The 25,825-nt window shown below is 39.5% G+C and overlaps 1 protein-coding gene across 2 annotated transcripts; it reads right to left on the reverse strand.

The window, feature by feature from the left end:
- Positions 1 to 26: 26 nt before the first annotated feature.
- LOC133279501 (parvalbumin, thymic) lies at positions 27 to 25,696 on the reverse strand. 2 transcript variants are annotated; one of them, XM_061473266.1, is made up of 6 exons: positions 25,596 to 25,696; positions 24,806 to 24,877; positions 4,687 to 4,754; positions 3,765 to 3,897; positions 3,393 to 3,502; positions 27 to 2,065 (listed from the first exon to the last, which is right to left on the reverse strand). In XM_061473266.1, exons 3-6 carry the CDS (start codon positions 4,745 to 4,747, stop codon positions 2,040 to 2,042), a joined length of 330 nt encoding a protein of 109 aa, XP_061329250.1. In that variant the 5' UTR covers positions 4,748 to 4,754; positions 24,806 to 24,877; positions 25,596 to 25,696; the 3' UTR covers positions 27 to 2,039. The 2 variants fall into 2 exon arrangements, with proteins under 2 accessions (XP_061329250.1, XP_061329251.1); XM_061473267.1 differs by lacking the exons at positions 24,806 to 24,877; positions 25,596 to 25,696 and adding an exon at positions 6,516 to 6,600.
- Positions 25,697 to 25,825: the final 129 nt, after the last annotated feature.

Here is a 25,825-nt window from a genome sequence, read left to right on the forward strand (position 1 = left end):
GTTATGAGTTACTGTTTAAAAAGAACAGATTTTCTCATAAATAAAATTCTCTTAAGTTTTACATAAAGCTGCAACATACACAAGAATTGCCAAATTCTCAGAGGTACTCAATTTCCCCTCGTGGCAACAGAAGACATTGATATGCAGTTGTTTAGCATCTCTGAAATAGAGGATAGGCCACTATGTAGTCTTGCATTTCTTGCATTCCACGTAAGACTTTCAGATGTGCAAGGAATGCAGCATCAGGTTTGTCACTTATGGTGCTGTGTGTGCCATCTGCTTGCGAACTAGTGACATGGTATTTTAGTGATTAGCAGTGTGAAGAGCTAATGTATACATTACATCTGTCTGCTGCTGCAGATCTGGATTGCTCTGGGTTTTTTCTTCACCCAATAGGAAAATGAATAAGGTAAAAAGAATCAACAGTCTCATCATTATGCAAAATACTTCAGTGCTGCAATTAACAGCAGCTATAATTTAAGCCTAGATTTAACATCAAAGGTAGTGAGGACAGAATTAGGATTTATATTCATTATAATTCAGCCAAGGCTTCAGTGAGTCTGATTGCTAGAATTCCTCTTTTGCATTAGCTGTCTTAAATCTGCTGAACAGCTATCTCTTCCATGCCTGGGTCTGAGTGAGCTGTACTTGCCTCACATAATCATCTTGCAATTCATGGAAATGCCAACACTGAATGTTACATAAAAGTTCCAGAAGGCTTTGTTTCTGCTCTTCTTCAAAACAGCTGCCAAATTATGTTACAATTATCATCCAGTTTCAGCAGGGAGCATTAAAATGACAGTCTACTTGTGAGCTGGAACCATATCATGGTAGATGGGGAAAGAGACAAGTAAATGTTGGTGGGGAAATTTCCAACCCAGTCAGCCAGAAACACACAACATCTATTCAATCTGTTGAGCTCTGCGTTTAGCCATGAACATTATTTACTTTGTCCATTAATGAAGACAATGCTATAACTGGCTCTAAATCCTGTAAGATACTTGTCAAAGGAAAGACTAATTCTTAGTAATTTTCACACTGAAGAAAATTGCTAATGTTATGGATTGTGTAGGTGATTATTCATATAATAAATGAAAGAATTGAGTAATGGCCAGTATTTAGCAATGTAACAGAGCTTTAAAGTAATCCAAACAGCAAGACTGGCTGTTGTTTCATCTGCAGGAAACAGAAATTCAGAAATGTGGGAAAGTACTGTTGTTTTGTACATATTAGGAGATAATAAGCGACATATTCATGATTCACAGAAAAAACCTCCAGGCCTGTGGCCCATGTCAGGGGACTGTGACTTAAGACAGTTAGGATTAGACCCTTATCCTCTATCTAACAGCTGCCTTAGATTTCTGCAAAAGATAAATCTTCTTAAGGGAGAGTTATGTTTTAGGCCATAAACGCTTTCTGATGATGCATGCTGTAGCCTAGTACTTACTTCTGTAAAATTACCCACAAACATATTCCATGCTTTGAGCTATTTGGCAGCTCCTCTTAATTTTTTTCTCACATTCTCAGGGTTGGGTCTTAATATGTATTAGCTTTAACTATGTTGTTAGCATTACTTTTCCTTAAGGATCAGAGAATTAAACAGAAATAAAACTCAATGAAATCACTACAGTCAAGCCTTAAAAGATGTCATATTGTTTAAGATCATCAGAACTGTGTCTGATGAGTCAGCATACTCAAGTATGAGGATGGAAACCTAAACACAATCTTAAAAGCAGCTTTCCCCTCCCCCAAGTTTTTTGTTTTGTTTTATTTTTTATCTCCCCTTTTCTAGCCATGATTTCAACATTATGAGTGGTTGACAATCACAAAGTGCTTTCTTTACAATGGAAATGTAACAATACCACATGACCCAAACATCTGTACATTGCAAGATTTCTCAGCAATCTGGTGTGTGAACTCGAGGGGTTGTTAATGCCTGAAACAATATAAAAATGTACAAACACATGCTGAGTGTGGAGTGCTTGTTGGACGAGGTAATTGGAAGAGTCAGTCCAAGGATGCTTTTGGCCTGATGCTGCTTATGCCTTCACCATAGATTGGAATTCTGTCAAGGAAGAAAATGAGAAAGGCAGGGAGTAAAACTAGATGAAAGTCATTTTTGACATCTTTAGAAAAGACAGACAAAAATTACTTAAACTCCTAGCCATGGAGGGCTCCCAAAGTTATTATAACACTGCACAAGCTACTGCTAAACTGAGATTCTGGGGGCGTAACAGATTTTTCACTCCTAAAAAAGAGTAAGTGCAGAGAGGAGGAGTGTGTCTGTAAATCCGTATTTGTGGGAAATCCTGAGTTAAAGGTAAACTATCTTTAACCCGTTAAAAACTCTGATAATAGCCAAGGAAGCAAAGAGTGACTTAGGTTTATCCCATAGCTTTCAGTAGGAGGGATCTTTTGCCTTTGTTATTCTAAAGAAAAAATATCAGTAGTGCTGTAATTTCAGGATGGGAGATGCAATGGTTAAGGGCTAAGATCTGCATAATATAATGCCCTATTTAGGGCTCATAAACAGAAGCTGTAAAAGCTGCTGCTAAAGCAAATTCCTCTAACAGTGTATCTCTCTCTCCTCCCAAACTCTGGCTAAGATTAGCACGTGTGTCTGTTAGAGTTATTGCCACCTGTCCTACTTCAGCTGAGACAGCCCTGTTTTCAGTGACTTCATCTCTAATATATGATGCATAATGTCCTATTTTCCTTTGCAGCAATTTCTAAAAGAAATAGCCTGGCCAGTTCACATCATCCCTGTGAGGTTTTCTTTAGGAATTTGATTTATTTTTTCATAGAAGGACTGCCTGGTGAAATGTGCACTGATAGGATCTTTCTCTAGCACAAAATTCTGTGCTGCATTGCAGCAGTACTAGCCTTGAAAAACAATACCACCCTTCTCTTACATTCCTGAATTAAACCACTCGGTAGCATTGGCCAATGTTTGATAGTGGTAGATGAAGAAAGAAGTTTATGTAGGTGGAAATATGTTTAAAAATGGAAGTGTCATATGGCCAGAAGTGCAGAGCCAAAATGGAAATTCGAAGAATGGATAGGTGTTCAGGATGCTTTAAAAATCTGGCACATTGAGTCTATGGATCAAACACATAGCAGAATAGAACCCATAGCTGATATTATGGATTGGAGGGATAGGCTCTACATTGGGCCTAAATATGCTGTTGCTGCAAGAGAATAACCAAATAGGGATAAAGGGAAACCAAACAGGGATAAAGCTATGAAACTAAAGGAGTATTCACTAGTATAAAAATTGTGGCAGAAAGTACCAGGCCAAAGTACTTGGATGTGTTCTTCATGCCATCATTTGAATGAAGCCCTAAATGGATGCATTTTAAACCACAAATTTTATGAATTTCTAAAACTCTTACCTTCTACCCCAATTTTGCCATCACCATCAGAGTCACCTGCAGCCATAAAGTCCTTGATCTCTGCAGGGGTGAGGGCTCTGGCACTTGAAGAGAAATTCTTCAGAAACAGTCTGAAACAGAACAGGGTAGAGTGTTGTGCTTGAGAATTATTCTCCAAAATGTCCTTGGTACATTGGTATTTCTGATTTTCTTAAACCCATGCCAAAAAAAATGTAAGGTAATGCCTGCTCTTATTATCTGAGGAAATACAAGGAATCGTGACAAGGAAGGACAAGAAATAGTGTTTTCTATAACAGTAAGTTTCTTCTAGGACAGCTAGCAAGTTCAAAGGTTTGCACTAGTTGAAGAAATATGCAGCTGTACAGTACTTACTGAAGCTCTTCTTCTTCGATGAAACCATTGCTGTCCTGATCAAGGATTCTAAAAATTTTCTTTATCTGATCAGGAGTTTTGCTGGATAAACCAATCATGGAGAAGAAAGACTTGCAGTTGAAGCTACCATCAGCTGGAAGAAACAGAAGTTTAAGTAACTTCCCTTGAAGTTGCTACTACAGTATATATTCCTTGGGAATATGTATATCTTTTCTAAAGCATCATCCTACTCCTCTTGCTCTTGTGCACAGTGTAGCAAAAAAAAAAGATACAGTGGGTAATTTTCCTTTCTAATCACTCTGTGCCCATGGTCATATATCCTTTTAGCCAGTTTGAAGTTTTCTGCTACAATGCACATTCTGTTAAATCAGGGTTTATGCAATGTGTGACATGCAGTTAATAATAAATATTTAGAGGGCGCTACTGTGGCTTACAGACCAGCCTCTCATTCTCACTTAGTCCTTACTGTAGTAAAGAATTTGGGTAGAAAGTAGGTAATTCCCAGTCAAACTAGCTCTTTGAGCATTTGGACTTGATCTCACCAAGGAACTCTTAAAGAGAACTGAGACTGGTCATTGCTTCACAAATGACACTGATTCTTCAAGCTGAGGCTTTTTTTGACATTCTGAAGGAAAAGGCTAGCTATGTAAATATAAATCTTTAAAGGTTTAAAAACTATCAGAGTTCAAAGGTAAGCCAGCTCTAACTGAAACTGTGACCCTTTAATTGCTGCTCTGTGTTTTGGGGAATGTTGTTACCCACCAAATAATCACTCGTGAGACTTTCTGAATTCAGGGGGCTGTACTGTAATGTAGGTAGAAAGAGATCTCACAGGGAAGGAATCTAAGGGGAAAATGATAGGCATGTCATCTTAAGACATAAAAATGATACACATCTTCTGGCTGCAGAGACCATTCCTTACCCTGGCAGCTGGAGAGAGCAGATTCAATATCTTTAGCAGAAAGGATGTCAGTGATGGCCATTGTTGAACTGTAAAATAAATTAAATGTGAGCTACTTGGTCATTAAAATGACTTCTCTACCTCTTTCATGGCTCTATTTGAAGTTGCTGCTGTGACAGTATATGATAGGGGAGACATTATTCATCTAATTGTAAGCAGAGTGTACTGGAACAGATGTCTGCAGCAGGTGCTTCCACTTAAAGCTAGGTAATGAGGGAGGAATTCTGCATGTGGGAGTGTGGGCCTTCAGGAAGATCTGATGCCTGTGCAGCACTGGGGGGGAGTAAGTCAAAGGTGTCTAGCACCACAAAACTGCGTGACTTCTGTGTGGGTTTTTGTGGAGGTGGTTTATTACTCAGTTAAAACCAGCGCACATGAAAAGATACAGCTCAGTATGTCCCCTAGAGCTATATCTGGAATAAATGTGATTGGAATCTAAAAAATCTAATATTATTATCAATAAATATATTGATCTTTTCAAAGAATGACAATAGTTTAGAATAAGTAGTAATAATTCTACTAATTTCAAGGAAGTCTAAATTTGGAGAGTAAGTTCCTCCTCTGTTTAGTTGCAACAATAAATATAACTATACTATAAATTCAGCTTGCTGGGCTGCTGTGTCATTAAAAGACTACATTTCAAGATAGCTTTATAAAAAATTTTTCTTAAGTATGTTGTGGTGGGTTTTTTTAATTGCATGTAGGTGGTAATAAACCAGATTTTTATCCAGATTTTGGCATTTCAGTATATTGACGTACTTTGAACAGAGGTATCAAGACTTAATATTTGTTCCTAGCAGAGTGGAGGAGGTGTTCACTGATATAGTAACATTTGATAAAACATACTCTTTCTCCCATTCAGCCACCAATACAGTGACAATAGTTTGCCACTGTAATATTTGTCGCTTAAGAAAATGCTACAGGCCTGACTTTTTAATCAGTTTATTAGAGTAAATATAGCATCGATACATTTACAGTCTGGTAAACTGCACACACCACTGCAGGCTGCTTACAATTAACAATTGGTGACATTACTGTAAAGTAGCTTCATGTTAATGAGGGAAGGGGAACTGAGGCATAGAAAAGTTATTCTTGAAATCCACAAGAGAAGAAAAATATCTTATCATGAATCTCTGATCTTCAACAGCATCATTCTTCCTGTCTGAGCATGAAAACAGCATTCACGAAAAGGAAACCAATGCTTGTAACCATTTATAGTCTGTGAGATGGTTTGAGATCTACACACAGGTTTAAACTTTACCTAAAATATGAAATGGCTGCCTTTGTACCTGTTGGTTTGCAGCAAAGGAAATTGCCAATCCTTTAGGTCCCTTAATAGCTCTGAAGGTGTAAGGAGACAATGGAGAAATCCACGCTGATGGCAATGGGTACCAGCTAAGGGTACCAGCTAAGGCAGATGAGTTACTTTTGGTTTGCTAGCATCTATTTTGTGCCAGTGGCTTCTTGTGCAAAGTACTTCCCCCTCTCAGCACTAGACAAGATAATTTGGAGCTCTGCCATTCACCTAATTCTCACTGCTGAGAGGATTAAAAAGGAGGAAGAGTTTAAGGAAAACCTAAAAATGCAGCATTTTTCACAAGGGGCATCATTCCCATCTTTTTCCATCCCGTAATCTGAATGCTGATTCTGTTCTATGTTAGCTTGTAAAGAGACAACATATTGGAAGCTGATACAAGAACAGGTATTTCAATTGCATAGATGCTTTCCATTCAGGGAGCATTTTGCTTTTGTGTTTCTTTTCCTGAAAGCAGAGGATCTAATCATCTTACCTTTGTGGTCTTCTCAGCTGAGTAAGGAAGCAATCTAGGTGGGAGGAACAAACTTGCTGTGTGTCTCCAGCAGAGCTGAGCTTGCATATATATGCTTTAAGTTGTATACCATATACAGATTTTGGATTTCAGCGTCACGAAGGGGGAATGGTGTCAAATGAACTTGCCTAAGTAATCATCTTGCACTATTTTTAACTCAAGAGAATACATATGATATTTGCAAATGAAACAAGATAAGTGGCCAGATAGGCAAACAGGACAGAGTCATATTAAATTTCTTCTGATTTAAGCAGAAAATACCAACTTCTCCATATGATGTAGGGCAGGAAAAAAAGTCCCACTATCTGATATGCGTGATCGCAGGAGTCAGATGAAACGAAACACTACTAACTTCTGAAGAGATGCCTTTAATGGATGTTTAAATGTGATAAATTATCTGTAGACGCTACATGTGATAGAGTTTCTTCATTAGAACACTAAACAAAACAAGTATTAAAAATACCCCAGTCAAACATGTTTATGTAGTAAACCATTTAGGGAAGATAGTAGTTGTTTTGTCATCCAGAATGTCCGATCTGTTGTTTGTAAAATACCCCAAACCCAAACTACACAGTGAATTTGTTGCTACAGGAGGTAAAATAATATTATGTCTGTCCACTGGAACAGTTGGTTGGGGAGAGTATTTTGTCTGGTACGTTTCCAGAGAAAATCTTACAGTTTTGCAAGGTTCTGACATCCTGCTTAGTTGTGTATGTGTGAAGCAAAGGGGTTGTGATCTGCCCAGCTGTCCCTGAGACAGAAGTCCCTAAACTCTTCATGAAAGATCTTTGCTATTAGATTTGAGAGAAAAATTTCAATAGCAGCATCACAGTAGGGAACAATATGTGAGAGTGTCACTGCAGTTTTGTTGCTTACCTTCTGGTTTCTTTTAGATAAATGATTATATTTTCTAATTTTTTGGCCAGTGCTGTTTCCAAGAATTCCTTTGTGCTAGTTACTTCTTTTTTAAGTAGCATAGAAACAATTTGATCATCTCAGCTTTCTTTCAAGAGTGTCATAGCTTCACTGGGTAAGGAGCCTGTTAGCTTGGATCTCACTTGTGGCTTGAGGCAGCAGAACAGTGAAAGACAAGTCATGTTGATGACAGCTTATGCTAGTGTTATGGTCAGGGGTAGGATATGGCAAGACATGACAGTGCAATTGGCATCACAGCTTGAGGTGGTGGCACAGTAAGAGATGACAGTGCAGAGACTGTCTTAATGTGAGAGTATCAGGGCATTTTTTTTCCCAAAGCATCTCCCCATAAATGGAAGGCAAACCTAGCCAAGTACTGAAGCCGACTACTAATATGTCATAGCGTGGAGCAGAAAGAAGTGGCACCTACGAGACCTTAGTGCATCCAACACTGACAGCAGCTGATGAAAAAGCAACAAAAGACTATTTCAAAAGATAGTATGTGTGGAGGAGGTGCTATTTCACTTGCTATAAACATAAGAAAAATTATTGCTACAAGGTCTTTTTTCCTTTTACAAATTGTGCATGTCTGCTCTCCATGAAAAAGTTTCAGACACAGATTAATTCTTGTGAGGGGAAGAACCACTGATTAGGAATGGCTGTGGAAGATTGCAGCTTTCCCAGTTTTCTGAATGGGTTCTTGACCAGCTGACGCTGAAAAATTTCAAGAAGAATTTGATGGATAGATATTTAATACTGGCTCTTGTTGCCACTGGTGACATCTGGTAGAAGGGATACAAATATCACTTTCCCCTCTCAAACTCTTCTAAGAAATGGCTTTTATTCTACATGGGAAGAAAATTCCTCTCCCTTGTGCACACACCATCCTTTTCTCCCCCTCTGATTTGGAAAATTGCCTACATAGTGCCAACAACTGATGTGAAGTAAGTAGGGCGTCCAACATAAAAACTGATGGCATGGTATGATCTCATGAAGCTAAGTTAAGAGGAAGGCCAGATTCTGCTGAAACTCTTGGACTGCAGGAGTCTGCATGGGAATTTGGTCTCTGGTGTCTATTTCAGAGAATGCATTTGATTTTAGATGCAATGGCTTCTCATTTTGCCCAGAGCTAATTCCACATATGTTAACCCCTCGCCCCCACTCTTCCCTTTAAAAATAGCATTGATTGCTGTTATTTCCCTTAATGCTTGTGGACTGTTGCCATTAGTTTGAACTTTTGTATCTGAATCACATAAGGATGCAGTCTTTAAAAGTGCGTTTTGTTTTCTAATGGACTTCAACAGGAGAATTCCTTTTGTTCCCTGAAATTGTAAGAATAAGGCATGAATGTCAAATGATTTATGGCCTTAGTCTGTTGAGCTGCATTCAGACTCCAGCAAATTTTGGAGTTTCTTTTGCAGTGGGATTGGAAGCACTAGAGATCCAGAACATGTGCACTGGCTGGCAGGATGAAATGCACAAGGATCATGTAACAACCAGCCTCCAACAACCATTTCTTTTCAAGCCCTACATTAGAGATTGAGAAAACATCTGTCTGGTCATTTTTACTTTCTTAAATCAAATATGGTTAGTAACTTTCCAGCTGCCATCCAACTTGGCAGGGAGAGGAACTAGGGAAGTCTTAAGAAGTAAGGAGAAGATATCCCTTTCTGATTATCAGGTTACCACTAAAAGCAGTTTTAAACCCTGGGGCATTTCACTTTGCTTGAGTCTCATTGTCTTCTAGAGGTCTCTCTAGTGGAATGCTCCTTCACTTGTTTTATTCTGTCAGTTATAATCTTAGCTCTTCTAACACCTGAGATTACCTCCCCAACTTGAAAAGCTGTATTTGAGGTCTGTGATTGTTCCATAATATATTCTTGTAATAGGATCATAGAATAATAGAATTGTAGACCCAAAGAACCATAGACTGGTTTGGTTTGGAAAGGACCTTTTAAAGACCATCTAGTTCTAACCCCCTGCCATGGGCAGGGACACCTTCCACTTGGAGCACTTAGTTGCTCCAAGCCCTGTCCAAACTGGCCTTGAACACTGCCAGGGAAGGGGCAGCTACAGCTTCTCTGGGCAGCCTGTGCCAGAGTCTCACCACCCTCACAGTTAAGAACTTTTTCCTAATATCTAAACTAAATCTACCCTTTTTCAGTTTAAAGCCATCACCCCGGTCCTATCACTACTTACCCTTGTGAACAGTCCCTCTCCAACTTTCTTCTCAGCCCCATTAGGCACTGGAAGCTGCTCTAAGGTCTCCCCAGAGCCTTCTCTTCTGCAGGCTTTACAATCCCAACACTCTCAGCCTGTCTTCCTAGGAGAGGTGCTCCAGCCCTGTGAGCATCTTTGGGCGTCCTCTGGACTCACTTGAGCAGCCCCACATCCTTCTTCTCTTGTTGTCCCCGGAGCTGGATGCAGTACTGCAGGTGGGGTCTCATGAGATCAGAGCAGAGTGGGAGAAACCCCTCCCTCATCCTGATGGCCATGCTCCTTTTGATGTAGCTCAGGGCACAGTTGGTTTCTGAGCTGCAAGAGCACATTGAAGCTGGCTCATGCTGAGCTTCTCATCAACCAACACCAGCACTTCCTCCTCCTCAAGGCTGCTCTCAAGCCACTCTCAACCCAGCCTGTAATTCTGCTTGAGATTGCCCCAGTCCAGGTGCAGGACCTTGCACTTGACCTTATTGAACTTCATGAGGTTTGCATTGACTCAGCTCTCCAGCCTGTCACTGTCCCTCTGGATGACATCCTTTCTCTCCAGCGTGTCAACCGCACCACACAGCTGGGTGTCTCTGGCAAACTTGTCATTCTTCTTTGACTGCTGATGTGAATTGTGTGTACAACAGAATAACAAAAAATACACTAAGGAGTAGTGAATGCATGCTTTAATTTACATAAGTGTGATTTGATGGCCTTGTATATGCCTGGGCTTGTTTTCCCTGAATGCGTATGATAGGGATATCCATAGTTACCAGTCAAGGAATATACATCCTATATGATGTGTCTAACCTATTGTTAAATGACATGTGAATAGTGAAAGTGGAATAGTCATTCAGCTTGTAATTTGCTTTGGGAATATTTGAGATGAAAGATATTATAGGCATGTAATTTAGTGTAATTGTATTAATGCAACATGCTCCAGTCACTTGAGGAATGTAACCCTTGGAGTGATCTGGAGATATTTGTGAGTGGTTTTAGGTTTGTATTACTTAATCTAATATCTGTAGACACCTCATAACCACCACCCAGTAAAATGCTGTAAAAGGAAAATGCTAAAACAGTTGCAATGCGGTGAGGAAGCTGTACATAGGAAATAGCACCAAATAACATCTCTTTCGTTTTTGTAAACATGAATGAATTGCAAAAATTAAGTAATATTTTTCACCAGCTGTTGGTCTAGTGTCAAGTGCTTTCAACCTCTGGGGTAGATTCTGAGAATTTACAATGTCACTTTTCAACTTCAAGTGCTAATTTACAAAATTTCAGCTGTCATATTTTTCTGACATGTGTAAAGCATTAATTTTTGAGCCAATTGGTCTGTTTATGTAAAACAGACACTTCAGTTCTGTATATCTGAAATTCACAAGAGAGAGATTCAATTCTGATTCCAAAATCTGAAAAGAATATCATCCAGGTGTAAAAACTGTGTGATTTATCAAGCTGTAGCTTGAGAGTTTTGTTTCTGAATTAAAACTTCTCGGTTCACTTCCAGTTCTGTTTCTTTCTGGAAATGTTCATGCATTGATGCACAAAGAAAAAGGCTTTTTTTTTTTTGTGCAGAAAGGAATTCACATGGAATGGTTTCTGAATTTATAGAGTGCTAGGTCTGTTAAGTCTGATATAGGCATTCATAAATGGACAAAGTACTTGAACCTCCAAATGACTTTATCCATAGATAAAAAAATTACATGCAGAATGTGTATGGAAGAAATCATAAAATCATAGAATCACAGAATAGTTAGGGTTGGAAAGGACCTTAAGATCATCCAGTTCCAACCCACCTGCCATGGGCAGGGACACCTCACACTAAGCCATCTCACCCAAGGCTTCGTCCAGCCTGGTCTTGAATACTGCCAAGGATGGAGCATTCGCAGCCTCCCTGGGCAACCCATTCCAGTGCCTCACCACCCTAACAGTAAAGAACTTCCTCCTTATATCCAACCTAAACTTCCCCTGTTTAAGTTTTAACCCATTACCCCTTGTCCTGTCACTACAGTCCCTAATGAAGAGTCCCTCCCCAGCATCCCTATAGGCCCCCTTCAGATACTGGAAGGCTGCTATGAGGTCTCCACACAGCCTTTTCTTCTCCAGGCTGAAAAAAATAATTTTTCTGCTTTAATTCTGAAGCAAAAACTTACTATTTTTGGAAGCATCCTAATAAAATTGCCAATTAAAGGTATGTGTGGGAAAATTATGTTTTCTCAGTAGAAAATAAAATTAGGCAATCTTTTCTAGTTAAGTTGACAGCAAAGATATCTGCTGAAAACAGATGTTTCTGCTATAGATCTCCTATATTCTGTTCTTACTATGTTCTTCAGCTCCCGACTGGTAACATCCCTAAACAGGGTCCTTGTTACAGGAATTGTGGCATCAGTTTGTGTGTTTACACTGCATAGCCCATTGCAGTTCTGCTTCATGACTATGGTTTATAGGCACTAAAAATAACCATCAGTTGCAGCAGGCTTTCAAATGTAGATATGCTTGGAATTAACTCAGATGTTTTTGAGCCTGTCTGTACATTCTTGTGTAGTCCTTATCATACTGTGTAAACAGTGTAACCACTACAAACAGAAACAACTCCTTGCAGTTATGTAATTTCAGGAGTGTAAAATAAGAATTGGGTCATTATTCATGCATATACTAATCTAGTACTGATACTGCTGAATAAAGCTGTGAATTGCTTGTCAAGGATATATATATTTCAAGGATATATGGGTTTCAAAACCTCCAAAAGCTAACTGACATAAAATTGACACTTAGAGATGATTTTCCTGTGCACAAAGCCCATAACCCATTTGATTTATAGATGCCTGGTGAGGTGTGACTTAACTCCCTGCTCCTCCATTTCCAGAGATGAGGAAATGGTCAAAACTTGCCACAGCTCAGTCCAGCCTGTGTTCTTCGGCTTCTCTTCTATGGAAACTAGAGTATGATAAGTGGCTGATGTGTGTTTGGGTATCGCCCAAATGTGGAGTTCATGTCTCCAGGGCACACACCTGGACTCAGGAACTCAGAAACATTCCTTCACCTCTCATTAGACATTCCAACAGCACTGACAATAATTTGAATGAGGACTATAGGAAAGTAAGCTGAATTAATATGAAAATTGGTACTAGAGACATAACAGCATTGGATATGAAAGCATTAAGTCTTTAACAGCAAGAATTCATTGAGCATTTGAGAGCTAAGCCTGGTTTAATCAAATCGTGCATCAATAAAGTGATTCCACTCTTCAAATATTTAAAGGATCAGTGGGATGAAAAGACACAAGTGATCATTGTTCCTCCTACACAGTGCTGCATTTGTGCTGTAGCTCTGAAGTAACACCAGTGTCCAGATAGGCCAGTGTTTTCAAGCTTTACTGTATAGTATAGAACAACACAGACAGAAAATGTGAGCCCTTATTGCTCATTTATGGGCAAACAGCATTATATTCACTATGGATCCTATTAGCAAATTTCTGCAGTCAGGTGTAAAGTGAATCACTGCAAATCTGTTGCTCTGAATGAAAAAACAAATCTGTTGTATCCTAGACATAAATCTGCATAACAGTCTTTCCTTGAATTGCAATGGCCTCCATCTGAGCTGACTTACGGCGCTGACAGCACTCTACTAAAAGAATAGATTTAAAAAGGAATTCTACTAAACTGGAAACTTCAGGAGGAAAAGGGCAGGTGAATCTCTAGGGCAGGAGGCCTGTCTCCTTCTCAACAGGAATTCAAGTCTGGCTGTGACTGGTTAGCTATTAGAGCACAGAATGTCCTTGAACTGTTAAGAAATCAACCAGGAGCTCTTGCTCACACAAGACGAGGCCTGCCAGCAGGAAACAGGAAGATGCTTGACTGCATCTGTTATTCTCTGAGACAGCTCACAGAGCAACATTGTAATATATAAACAGCAAATAGGTGAACAAAACTGTTCAGATTCTTAGATCAATCTTACAATTTTTGAAGTATTTGACTCATGATGTTTTAACTTTCACATTTGGATATACTATATAGCAACCTACCAGTTTGAAAATCTGGAAGGTGAGAGCAGGAGGTATCTTGCTGATTCCTGAATTCTCCATATTGGCTTGTCCTTTTCTGAGCAGAGGTGGCTAGAAGCAGGTGTTCAGCAGAATATATGCTTAACAGTTTTGCTGTACCCAAAAAGTAAGATCATTTGCAAATGTATTGTATGTCCTACGCAATGCTGTGCTGGGCTGTACAAGCTGTAGTTCTGGGCGAAATTTGGCACTAAACATTTCAGCTGCAATATTTATTACTTCTGTGCAGAATGTGATGTTTCTGGAATTTTTTTATTATATGAAATGTAAAGCCTTTACTAAACAGTGCTCCAAAGCTGTTATCTCAGAATCCCATGGTAAGGTAATTTCAGAATACCAAATCCCAGATATTTCCTGAAAGTTAGAGCTATATAAAATGTTACTCAACAGTGATGTTGAAAAATGTGTGCTAATCAGTGCAGATGATCTTCCCCATCACAGATCCTAATAATTGATGGTGCCATCAACAGCAGAGACAGTAATTTAAATTATGAATGCTTTTGGTTATGAATGATGGAAATTTTTGGCATAGGAATTAAAATGTATGCATTAATAGAACTAGTAGAATTCAAGTCATGTTTTGGACAAAAGTACAAAATTAGACATGGTTTAACATTCATGAATATTTGGGTAACCAAGCGTATTTTTCTATTAAATATGTAGGTATTACAAAACAGATGGAGAAGCATCCATTGAATAATATTTGAAAGTTGTTCTAAGCCGTGTTGAAGTTGGTATACAGGGCCACCACTCTTCAGTTAAAATACATATAAGCAGTTATGTCAGTGCCTTTGTGGATGCAGGCAGCTGAACGGATCAGCTTAACCTTTGTCAATCTGTTCCATTTTGACGGAGCTAGTCTGTGGAGCTTTCTGATAAGCAGTGACTCTGATGGATCTGAGGAAGAGTGACTTCCTGCATAGGGGTGACTTGCTGATCTAGGAATTTTCCTGAGCATCTTCTGTAATCACCTTTATTTGCACGATGCAATTCTATTTAGATTCCGGGTGTATCATCAGCAATTATCTGTCATTAACAAAACAAAGTAAAACATGGAAGCTCACCTTCTATTGGTACAGCCAGCAGGTCACCTTCCCAAAAGGAGGATTTCCTTTATCATAGAATCGTAGAACCAACTAGGTTGGAAAAGACCTTTAAGATCATCAAGTCCCACCATTACCGCAGGACTGCCAAGGCCACCACTAAACCATGTCACTGAGGGCCTCATCTACATGGTGTTTGAACACTTCCAGGGACGGTGATTCCACTACTTTCCTGGGCAGACTGTTCCGATACCTGATCACCCTCTAGCTGAAGAAATTTTTTCTAATATCCAGTCTAAACCTCCCATAAACTAAAATCTAATCCATCCCCTTTGGATGAGTGGAATTAGATTTTACCCAGTTTTAAAACTAGAAGTATAAAAACCACGATGTGATAATCAGGCATCAATTTCACTGTAACTTGGTGTCCTGATTCTGCCAGTTCTTCAGCAATATCCTAGAGTTTTCCAAGGAAAACTGTGTAAACAACAATGGCAAAAATAACAAGACAGCTGTTAGAAAAACAAGACCAATCAGTAAAATGGAAAATAGAAGTGCAATATTTAGAGGTTAAAATGCTGTAGCTCCCTTTCGACAATTGCTTTTATCCTATTCTATTGAGAGAAACATCCATCAGCCTTCTGCAGACTGCACTCTGGCGTGTCCCCTGCATAGGGATATTGTCTGGGAGATGGGATTTGTGAGTGCTGACTCTGGGATGAGGCCATGGTGCTTGGGCCCTTGTTAACTCTGATTCTTCAGTAAGCCAGGCTAAAGCTCACGGCAGGTTGTGGAGATCTCAGCTGGCTCTGGGTGACACAGAAGCCATCTTTAGCAGCCTAACTCAGCTGTGCAGTGTGCCTCTAGGAAGGAAAATAGCCTGAAGTTCAGCTATCTCAAAAAAGCAAGATCTGTTTTGTAATACTGTCCCATTACATGTAACTGAGGAGAGCTGGAGTTTTTTCTTGTTTAAGCCCCACTGAAACAGAGCAGCAATTTGTTTCCTTGAAGCGATCTTCCAATGTGTACTTCAGAGTGCAAGCAGTGGACCGTAGCAGTTGCTATGACTTTATAGCCCTGCCCTAAGCAGTAGGAGTAACACTAAATATCCAGACTTGCTTGTAATGACATGGGCTTCATGTAAGAAATTCAGAGCTGAGCTAATGTAGTTACTACACTGTCTGTCTCCTTCTTAGCAGGAATTCAAGTCCAGGGAATGCTGAACACATGCAGAGCAGATGGAAGAGATTAAAAAAGCATAGAATTATAGATAAGAAATGTTCACAATTAAAGCGACAAACATGAGATTTCTATGTATGTCTCTTTCCTGAGTATCTTGAAGGGTGTTAGGGTGAAAAGGGCTTAACATACAAACATTACTCTTAACTCCAACTAGAATCAAATATTTTTCAAAATGTTCTTTATTTCCCTGCGCTCCAGCCTAGCAAAAGCAAATCAGTATGTTTAACTCCATCAGTTAATTTAGAACCATCTTAAGTTGTCTAATGAATTTGATAATTCAGCTTGTCCTCTACGGTTTCAGCTACTAAGGAAATTCCGCTTACAATCTGCTGGATCAGATATCCTGTATCTCAGCTGACCCAAAATCTCCATGATGGCTTTAGCACTGTTCTTAAAAGAATCATGCTGACTTAGTGACTGACAGACTTGTTTACCTGACCATGGCAGATGATTTAATTTAAAAGATGAAGACATCAATATTCGAAACCTCAGAATTAAAGGATGGTTCCCTTTTTTTTTATATTTTTTTTTCCATTTAGTGCAATTAATTAATAGCAATGAATTAAGTATTAAAAAAGAAGCTGAATGGATCCATCTTGTTGGTGCAAAATTATCTCCAAAATTGTGAGTGAAAAGTAGAAATCTTTCTAGGACCCTTAAAGGTTTTTCTGTAGACTCTAAGGATCATATCTTACTTCCACTGGGCTTACACTGAGCAAAGCTGAATGATACTCTAGTAAGAACTATCTAGCTTGTGCTGCTGCTCACAGCACTAACGGTGTCTCAGCGCAAAAGCAACAGTACATAATTGAAAAGGACCATGAATTTTCCTCCGGCCCCAGGGTTTTCTAAAAGGGCAGGTTCTCAGCAAGCTGAACAGACCCAGTTCATGTTAGGACTGGTTTTACGGATCCCTGACAGAGTGTAAAATTACAGACTGGTCAATGCAGATAAAGCTGACACATACTTCCAAGCACAGCAAGAGTATAGGGCTATATTTAACAAAAACACTGAGTTCTGTGTTTGAGTAATATGCTGCCCCTGTACCCAAAAGAGGTCCTGGAATACAAATTCTCTCTGGCTTCTGGTTAATGCCATATACTGGTTTCACACTTGATCAGATTGTGCTTGTTTGTGGGAAGAGGAATGGCTTTGAGGTAAATACATGGAAGCTGTTTTCTTTAAATGCATCCAGTTTTTAACTCTCAGGGACGCAGTCACTTTTCTCCATAGTGCTGCTAAAAATGCAGCACTGTTGTTTCCTTTTCACGCGGGTGAAAAGGTGCAACCTTGACAAGCAGGGAGAAGGGACATATTTTCTGATGATGCCTAGAGCACATCTTTGCAACAGTGTGTCTTCTCCACAACATGGACAAAACACCTATTTTTCTCCTTGTGTCAGAGTTGATAACATGAGGCTACTAGAGTTAGTTTTTTTGGAAGAGCTGCTTATTGAATGCTGTTTAAAAAATCTGTCTGTAAATATCATAGTAGAAGCTGCTGGAAAACCCGGGCAAAGTGACTCTTAACACTGAAAATTAGGCCCAGTCCCAGAACAAATGTAATAAATACACTGTCTGTATTGTGTTGACTTTTAAATATGTGCAATTAATCTTCATTTCATATGTCCATTTCTTTGAATCGCATGTGACAGGAATCTGTCCCTGGTGGTAACAGCTATTTTTGTTCTAAGGAATGCTGAGCACTTTCCAGATCTTTCTGAGATAGTTTTCATCATCTGACATTTCTGCAGGCAACATTTGCTCAGTGGTGAATTGGATTGTAAATTCTACAGCTGTGAAGTTACAGAAAAGGAGAGTCTGGGCAAATTTCTAAATAGAGCTCTGAGAAGGAGTGAGTGGGAACTTAATGAGTACAGATAGTGGAATCAATCTCCTAATTCATTCTAATTAGGGTAAAGTGCCTATATAATAGGGCATTTTTTTTACTGCATTAATAAGTATGACAACACTGGAATTTATTACATGTTCCTATTTATATTATTTTTCTTTGCTTTTCATTCTTATAAAACATTTCAGTTTCTCAGCATTGGGATTGTGGCCTCATAGCTTAGTATTTGTATTTAAATCCTTGCAGCTGAAGAATTTACAAAGAAATGATCTTTTGAGGTCAATAGCACTTGGAAAGGATTTTGCCTGGTGCATGGAGAGACAGGCTCTGTACATGTGTGGTAGCTATGGCAGGCTTTTCTTTATGATTTTTTGTATGTATATCTGTATAAGAAGAGGGTGCTCAGAAAACTGCACCTTATAGCAATTGATAGTAATCAGGTGGTTTTATCCTGCATTAAGGAATCCCTCTGACCAGAAATAGTTTTTCTGAGCAAATAGATGTAGTTAAAATCTCAGTGCATCTCACCCTTGGCATCCCTGTAGTCTGTCTGAGATAAGTGTGTCCTGTGTCCTGCCTCTTTAGCCTTGCCAGTTCATATAGCACAGTGACAGTCACTTTGGCCGATGAGAGCAGGACAGAGCTCTTTCAGAGACTGCTGCTGTCATTTCTGTGTTGGCTAGAGAACAGATGAGACTGCAGAATGAAATTAACTTTCCCTTACAGGAATAAATGCAGTACACAGCCTACACAATGTTCCTGGGTCCAAGACAAGGAAATTCCATGGCTTTTTACAGGGATTGAAGTAAGATTCAGCCTTCCAAGCACAGCAATTATTTATAGATTATAGGGACAAACATATGATATTTATAATTACCTCCTATACAGAGACTTCCTGTTTCCATTGAAGTCAATGGCAAAATTCCCACAGACTTCAGTGCCAGCAGAATCTGGACCACAATAAGACAAATGTTTTCTATCAAAATTATTATATAATTAGCATTAGAAGCTACTTAATGAAGTGGATCTGATAGCTACAGAGCCATGGATCATTATAGTGAACTGAATCTTTTTTTCTCTACAAGCATCCTTGTTTTTACCAAGCTTTATAACCTGTTACTCATCGTGATTTAAGCTGTCTTAGTATTATTATTAATGAAACCTACTTTGTGGACTCTGTCAAAGCGAATGGAAGCTTCTGCTAAGGTGATGTGGTTATTATCAGTCATAGTCTTCAGAATATTAGTTGGATTCTTAAATTTACTTTCGAATCAAAAGTGGAGCATTTCAGCATATGGTCAAAGAAAGATGGTAATTCTCAGCATAAGGAGCAGACACTCTTGAGACAGCAGTGGTTGAAGGATCCCCAGGAATGGCAGTGGGTTGGTATTTGGTGGGCTAGTTCAGATGAGGTGAGTTTAGGAGTAAGGATTTACTCTGCTAGGGATCAACAGCAAGTACGGAACTGGCCCCACATTCTGTAGTTCTGTCACCAGGTAACTTCTGTCTCTGTATTTATGCTTATCAGACAGACATCTGCAAAACCCAGGATGGGATACCTGTATTCTAATTTTGATGTTGATGTTGAGCGTCCCTGTGGTCCTGGACAGTTATTATTTATTGTGTGCTTTATGACAGAACCTCCCTGTGCAAACTGCTACACATTCATTTAAGTGACAGGCTTTGTCCCTAAGAGAGGGTCAAAGAAAGAGGTCAGAGCTGAAAAGGAAAATTGTGATACTGCCTCAGTGTGTGTTGAATAGATTCTTGTGCTACAAACTGCTACATTTCAAGACAGGTGAATCTAGAAATCAGTTCCTGCTCAGTGTATCACAGAATTGTTCCTATACTGGAACAGGTTTTCTGTAAATTCTTCATTTTTATAAAAACTGTATTCAGGTTACATTAATGCTGAGTTCCTGAATTATCCCTATATTGACAAAGCTTCTACTGGAAATCAATTGAAATTTTGATTTATTTAGGACTGCCTTATGGCAGATATCATCCATGTATGAATCTTCCCAGTTATCAAGACGGTAGTTTTATTTTTAGCTGAAATAATCCCATCTGATCTGCTCTGCAAGACAATGATAAATGGCAAAATACTCAATGCAGGAAGATAAAATTATTATTTTCTTCTATGCTTCATTTTGGGCTGTACAGTTCATTTTGGGTTGGGGAGTGAAACAAATGTTGTGGAGAGCAAAGAAACAGTGCAAATATATTTATGTATTTCTAATTTTGTCTTTGGGTATTAAATTGCTCTGGATTAAGTTGCATAAAGATAAGTAAAGCAACTGGACACAGTTGAGTGCAAAGTGATGCATGAAACCGGGACTTTTCCCCTTTAGTATGTGAAAATTCATATCAGCAAGAAACAGTCTAACTTGGATGTAGTTGGAGAACTGCTTGCATTTTGATACCCACTTTCTTTTAAAATCAGTCATTCTTCAGTGCAGACACAAGATTCCTCGCTTACTGAAGCTAAGAAGTGACAAGCTGACACAGGGTTACAGTGACCCTCCTTCCTCGCTGACTTCTGAGTACTGATGTGACCCCTGTACCAAAGAGAAGCTGTGGCCAAGGCTGTGGCAAAAGCAGTTATTGTGCAGTATTACAGCACCAGACTGTGCTTGGCAAATCCATATTGGAGCCAGGGTTAGATCTGAAATCTGCTAACATCTTGTCACATACCTGGAACGCTGAGCTCCTCATTACTGGTATTTCAGCACATGATTGAAATGTGGCCTGCCTGCAAAACTCGCCATCCTCTTCAGCAACCACTTGTCCAGAAAATGGGGCAAGGTGCTTCTTTTTAAGGAAAGGGCCAGTCATTGCTTTTCTACTGGTAATCAGATACAGTAGTCATGACAGGCTCAACAATTCTCATAGAAGTAAATACTTATGGTAATAATTTCTTTAAGCATCTTTCACTCTAAAAACCTAATTTGTGACTTTCTACCAACTATGTGCCAGGGAACCCTCCTGTATAAAAAAAGCCTTTGGTGTTAAAAGTAGATTAGGGTCTTTTTATAAATAACCTACTTTTGAAACAGCCCTCCAGCATCAGATAGAGAATGATCAGAGAATAATTTCTCTGTTTGCCTTTCTTTTTTAGGTAAAAAAATTAAGGCTTTCGGTATTTAGGCAGCTGTTCAACAGCTACTTTTATCAAGCAGAGAATAACAGTATTTCTGTGAAAGAAAGAGGGAAATGCTCAGTTCTAGAATGAAGCTCCTACTTGGAACTAGTTTTGTGGTTTTTGGGTGTGTTTTTTTTTTTTAAATCCACATTCTCTGGGAGGTAGGGGTTTTACTGGGATTTGGAGCAAGAATAAATATGTAAACAAGTCAGATTAGTCTCAGGAGTTGAGAATGTTGTAAGTAATGTTACAGACTAAGGCAGTGTAAAAATGTGGCTGAAGATCATGCAGATTTTGACTGTTGCTCAATCAGTGAGTCAGCAATTCTGCACTTATATTTTTATCAGTATGTCTCCTTTAAATTAGGCACAAACATATAAACATATTGCAGATTTATTTCTACTTTGGTAGGTGAGGATCTGGAGCCTAATTGTAATTAAAAGTAGCTGTTTATGGCTGGCTTATAGACCGCACAAAGCTGAAATTAGCAGTGGGAAACCCGGCACATTTTCCTCGACTCTGATAGATGCTGCTGTCCTTTGAATGTACAGCCTTGTCGGAAGTGTTGGGAATTATTAATCACTTTGATTCTTTTGGCCGACAAAGGGCAAATTGATAGATCATCATGGAGATGGTAATGCATCTCTGTGGTAGATGAATGGCTAATCCCTAAAGATTCAAGACTTGTTCCCAAGTAACAGAAGCAGCAGGGTGGTAACTTTGCTTTAGGATGAGTTGTAACTTAGATTGTGCTTGGAGCAGTCAAATGTGGAGTATTCCACCCTTACAGTGGTCAAAGGAATGCTGTATGTTGGATAATCATTGCTGGAGCAATAGAGGGATCAACCTGCTGAAATTGACTGGTCCAACTAAAACTGAAGCGGAAGGATAACTACTGTCTCCTCCAGCTTCGTTGAAGCATTCAAAGCTGTCTCACCAGGGCCGATGGGCACAGTGCCTTCCAAGGCTTTGTAATGGCTCTGGTGTTGCTGTGATGCTCCTGGATTGTGATACAGAGCAATGGAAATGAAAATCCATTTATCCTAAACATGCACCTTGCAGTCCATTACACTTTCTAGGTATGTAACTGTCAACAAACATGGAACTAGTCTTTGCAAAGAATGTGGCCATCATGTGTGGACTGATTGAATTCTACACCCACTTGGCAGTCAGTCCTTGCAGATTAGATTATTTTTGGAGTCCTCTGTGATCATGGAGCAGGCAGGATTTGCCTAAGAGGAAATGTCATAAGAATAGGATGGGAAAGAAGAGTGAATTCTGTTGCTTAAAGGCTGGTCCTGGAAGAATAGAAGGGATAATGCACTTTTCAAATTCTGACAAGGTATTAAGGAGAAAAGAAGGGAAAGCATTTTTCAGCTGCCTGCACTAAAGCTGGGTGCCTGAAAAATAAAGCAGTTCTTATGCATAAACATAATTTTGATTAGTTGGCATTACACGGAGATAAGTCATACAACTATAGCAGCCACAGACACGTCAGTGCGTGTAGGAACGGGCCTCACATTCTGGTGATGCCAAGAAAACAGGGAGACCATCTGTTCCAGCATAAAGTACAACATAAATAAGTGTAGATACCTAACCTTGACCAGGTAGTATCCACACAGGTAGCACATGTTGTGCATGATGCACACTAACATTGTTTATGTGAATAATGCACACATGGCCTGACCTGCTTTTACAGGAGAAATATAAGTAACAGATCATAATCAAGAGCTGTTTGTGGAGAGCTTTTCATTGTGATCATGAGGGCTAGTTGGCTTTCCCTCATTTTGATATTTGTGTAAGTGTAACTTCTTCAAACAGAAGCTAATTTTCAGACTACAGTGAAGGGTGTTGATCCAGCTCTGAATTGCAGTCTGCAGTACAGCTCAGCTGCAGCCATAGTGGCAGAGATGGGAAGATCAAAGCTTTGTACATGTCATCCAGGGGTTGGCTTACTGAATCTCCTGCTTTTATGTTTTCTGCGAGGCTATACAATAGAAGCAGAGAATGGAGACTGAAGTAAAATAAATAGGCAGGGGGAAGGGAATGACCAAGAGGCAGGAAAATAAGAGTGAAAATGTGAACAAGATCTTGTCTTGTACTACACATCTTAGGCTATCTTACCTTTCTCCTTTTTGCTACCCTTGTTTGAGCTTGGCAGGAGAAATAGGACAAATGTGGCAAGCCTACAAATACAAAGTTACAAGCTTTGGTAGGGCTGACATCAGTATGTTAGAATGTCTCAGCTCCCCCAGTTTTCTTCCCCTTCATATCTTAGCTTAATATGTTTATTACACTTTGTAAAACTTCGTAAAATGTGAAGCCTTTAAACGTGGAGGCTTTGCAAACACTGAGGTAGAAAACGCTTGTTCAAGGACCAAATGTGTGAAGCACTCGCCCAGCTTGGCTCCAAGCCGCTAGACTGTCTCTAGCCCAGCTCTGCACCTCGCTGTTGGAGATGTCCAGGCTCTGTGCGTACAGCGAGGTTAACGAGCACCATCTTGTGGCTCCTCGGCTGCGGACAAGGTCCTGGGGGCTCTGGGGAGGTGATGGTGAGTGGTTCTCCAGTGCCACGAGGCAGCAGGATCAGATTGTGAGCTAACTGCACTCCTGCAGAACCTAATGTCTGTCCCATTGGGTTCTACAGTGTGTGTGCAAGATAGACAAGCTGAGGCTGTAAGAATGTAAAAAATCAAGCCTCTAAACCCACTTGTGATCATATTTTATGAAAAAAAAGCTACCCTTCTTACACTGCTGAGTTAGCTGGGAGGATGAATGTAAGGATTTATTGAAAGATCCTGCCCTGCAGTGCAAACATTAAAAGACAAGACGTCATCAACAAATACAAGGAAGTTTTCAGTCCTGCCCCTTCCAGCTGCTCTGTTGTTTTGTGTCCCCTCTGTCTGTGATTCCTCTGGTTCCTGCAGGTGAGTGTAGAGCTACTCTGAGATAACCCAACCCCCTTTCCTCCAGGTTATCTTGTACATGAGCCTTTGTCCCACTGCCGTCTTTCAAGTCCATTTCTCCACAGTGGAGATTAAATTATCCAGAAAGATCTGATTATATCCACCCTTGCTAAACCTTCTGTAGGTGCCTTCTATTACATGGAAATCTCAGAAAGTGTATCCTCAGATGAATAAAGGACCCAGTTTCAAACAAAATCAGTCCTTTGGGATTTGAAATATCCTGCAGTGCTATATCCATTGGTACACTGGAGTATCTAAGTGCACAGTCACAGACTATTGGAATTATGCTTATTCTAAGAGAATAAACCAGTTTATCCTGACAGGCTGCAAGTTACAGAGGATTTTGTGATTAAATCAGAACTATTCACACCAATTTCATGTGTTAATCCAGAAAAACAAAAGAAAAGATTTCATGTGATGGACAACCTGAGTGAGCTATGTGAGACCTCTGGAGGCAGATTATGGGAAAGATTTAGAGGGAACTTAATAGTGAGTTCAAACCATGGTAAATGTGGTGGTGCTGTTACTGTTATTAATACTATGTCACTAATACAGATGTTTAAGATGCTGTAGGTATTTCTCAGACATACAAGAAAGGGTTGTATTTAGCCAGATAGTTCTCAGCTTTTTCCACTTTGACATGGAGACAAATAAAGTAAACACAATATTGGCAATTCCTTTGCTTCCTGTTGAGAACATGTTATGCAACTATTCTGGCTTTTTTTCCTGATAAAATAGGGTGGGGAAGACAATAGCTCTAGAGAAAAGAATAACATAAAGACATTCAGCCATCCTGCAGTAGTTCAGAGAATCACCTTTGGCTGGTACAGAAGTGGTGTCCTTGAACTCAGGTAGCACCCCAGCAGAAGTTCTTATTGCATACCATGCTTTGATAAAAGAGAGAAGAATCAATAAATCAGAGAATGTAGACTGAACAGCTGATGCTGAATAGAATTCTTAGGAGGTAAAGAGTATCTGAAAAGAATATAATAAACAATCCAAGTTTCTCAAGTCCTTTATAATAACCCATGTCCAATTTCAGTTACCAAGGGGGGGTGGGGGGGGTGGGGGTGGGGGGGGCATGCTGCAGGAGGGTTACTCCTGATTTATATAAAAATAAATAAGAATAGAAAAAGCAAGCACTTTAAGCAATGAAAATTCAGCTGAAGGATTATAGAGGATAAAATGTCAACCAGTAATTAGTTTAGGCAAAGGAAGAGAGTGCATTATGTATGAAAAGGGAGAGCAAGACCACACTGTTTACATGCTACTGGACTGGAGCCAGTATGGCTCTATGGAATGAGAAGTAGATGGTTTAGCTATGTCTCATCTAAGGCAACGTGCACTTCCCAGGCAGATGGCTTCTTTCAGGAGTGAAACTGAACAACTGGCAAAGCTCCAGTGTTTCAGAGAAATGTCAGAAACCTTACAAACTAACTTGTGTAGCAACTGGCATGTGTTGGGACAAACTCGCTGGCTCCTTGTTGGTGAAAACTTTTGGCAATCAGAAAGCTCTGTGAAGCATGGGATCTATACACAAGAAACGCAGCACAAGAGAGATCTAGTCTTGTTTCAAACCTCTTTAGGTATACCCAGAACATTTACTAACCAGAGGCTCATTTTCTCTCTTAGTTATACAATTCTTCCATGCATTTATCAAGTTCCATCTTGACTGTTGAGGTTCCTTGCCCTTACTGTTCCCTTTGAAAGATCATGCCAGTGTGTGATCTTGAATTGTTACGAATGTTCTCTTTAGATTTCAGTCTAAACAGACTGCTGACCAGATGATAAAAATCTGATCTCACAATCAAATTAACCTTTAACATAGTTCCTAT

Source organism: Pezoporus flaviventris, unplaced genomic scaffold (assembly GCF_033815535.1).
Source record: "Pezoporus flaviventris isolate CSIRO_AGI_PZ_B2104156 unplaced genomic scaffold, CSIRO_AGI_Pfla_v1 ptg000078l, whole genome shotgun sequence".
NCBI classification, from domain to species: Eukaryota; Metazoa; Chordata; class Aves; order Psittaciformes; family Psittacidae; genus Pezoporus; species Pezoporus flaviventris.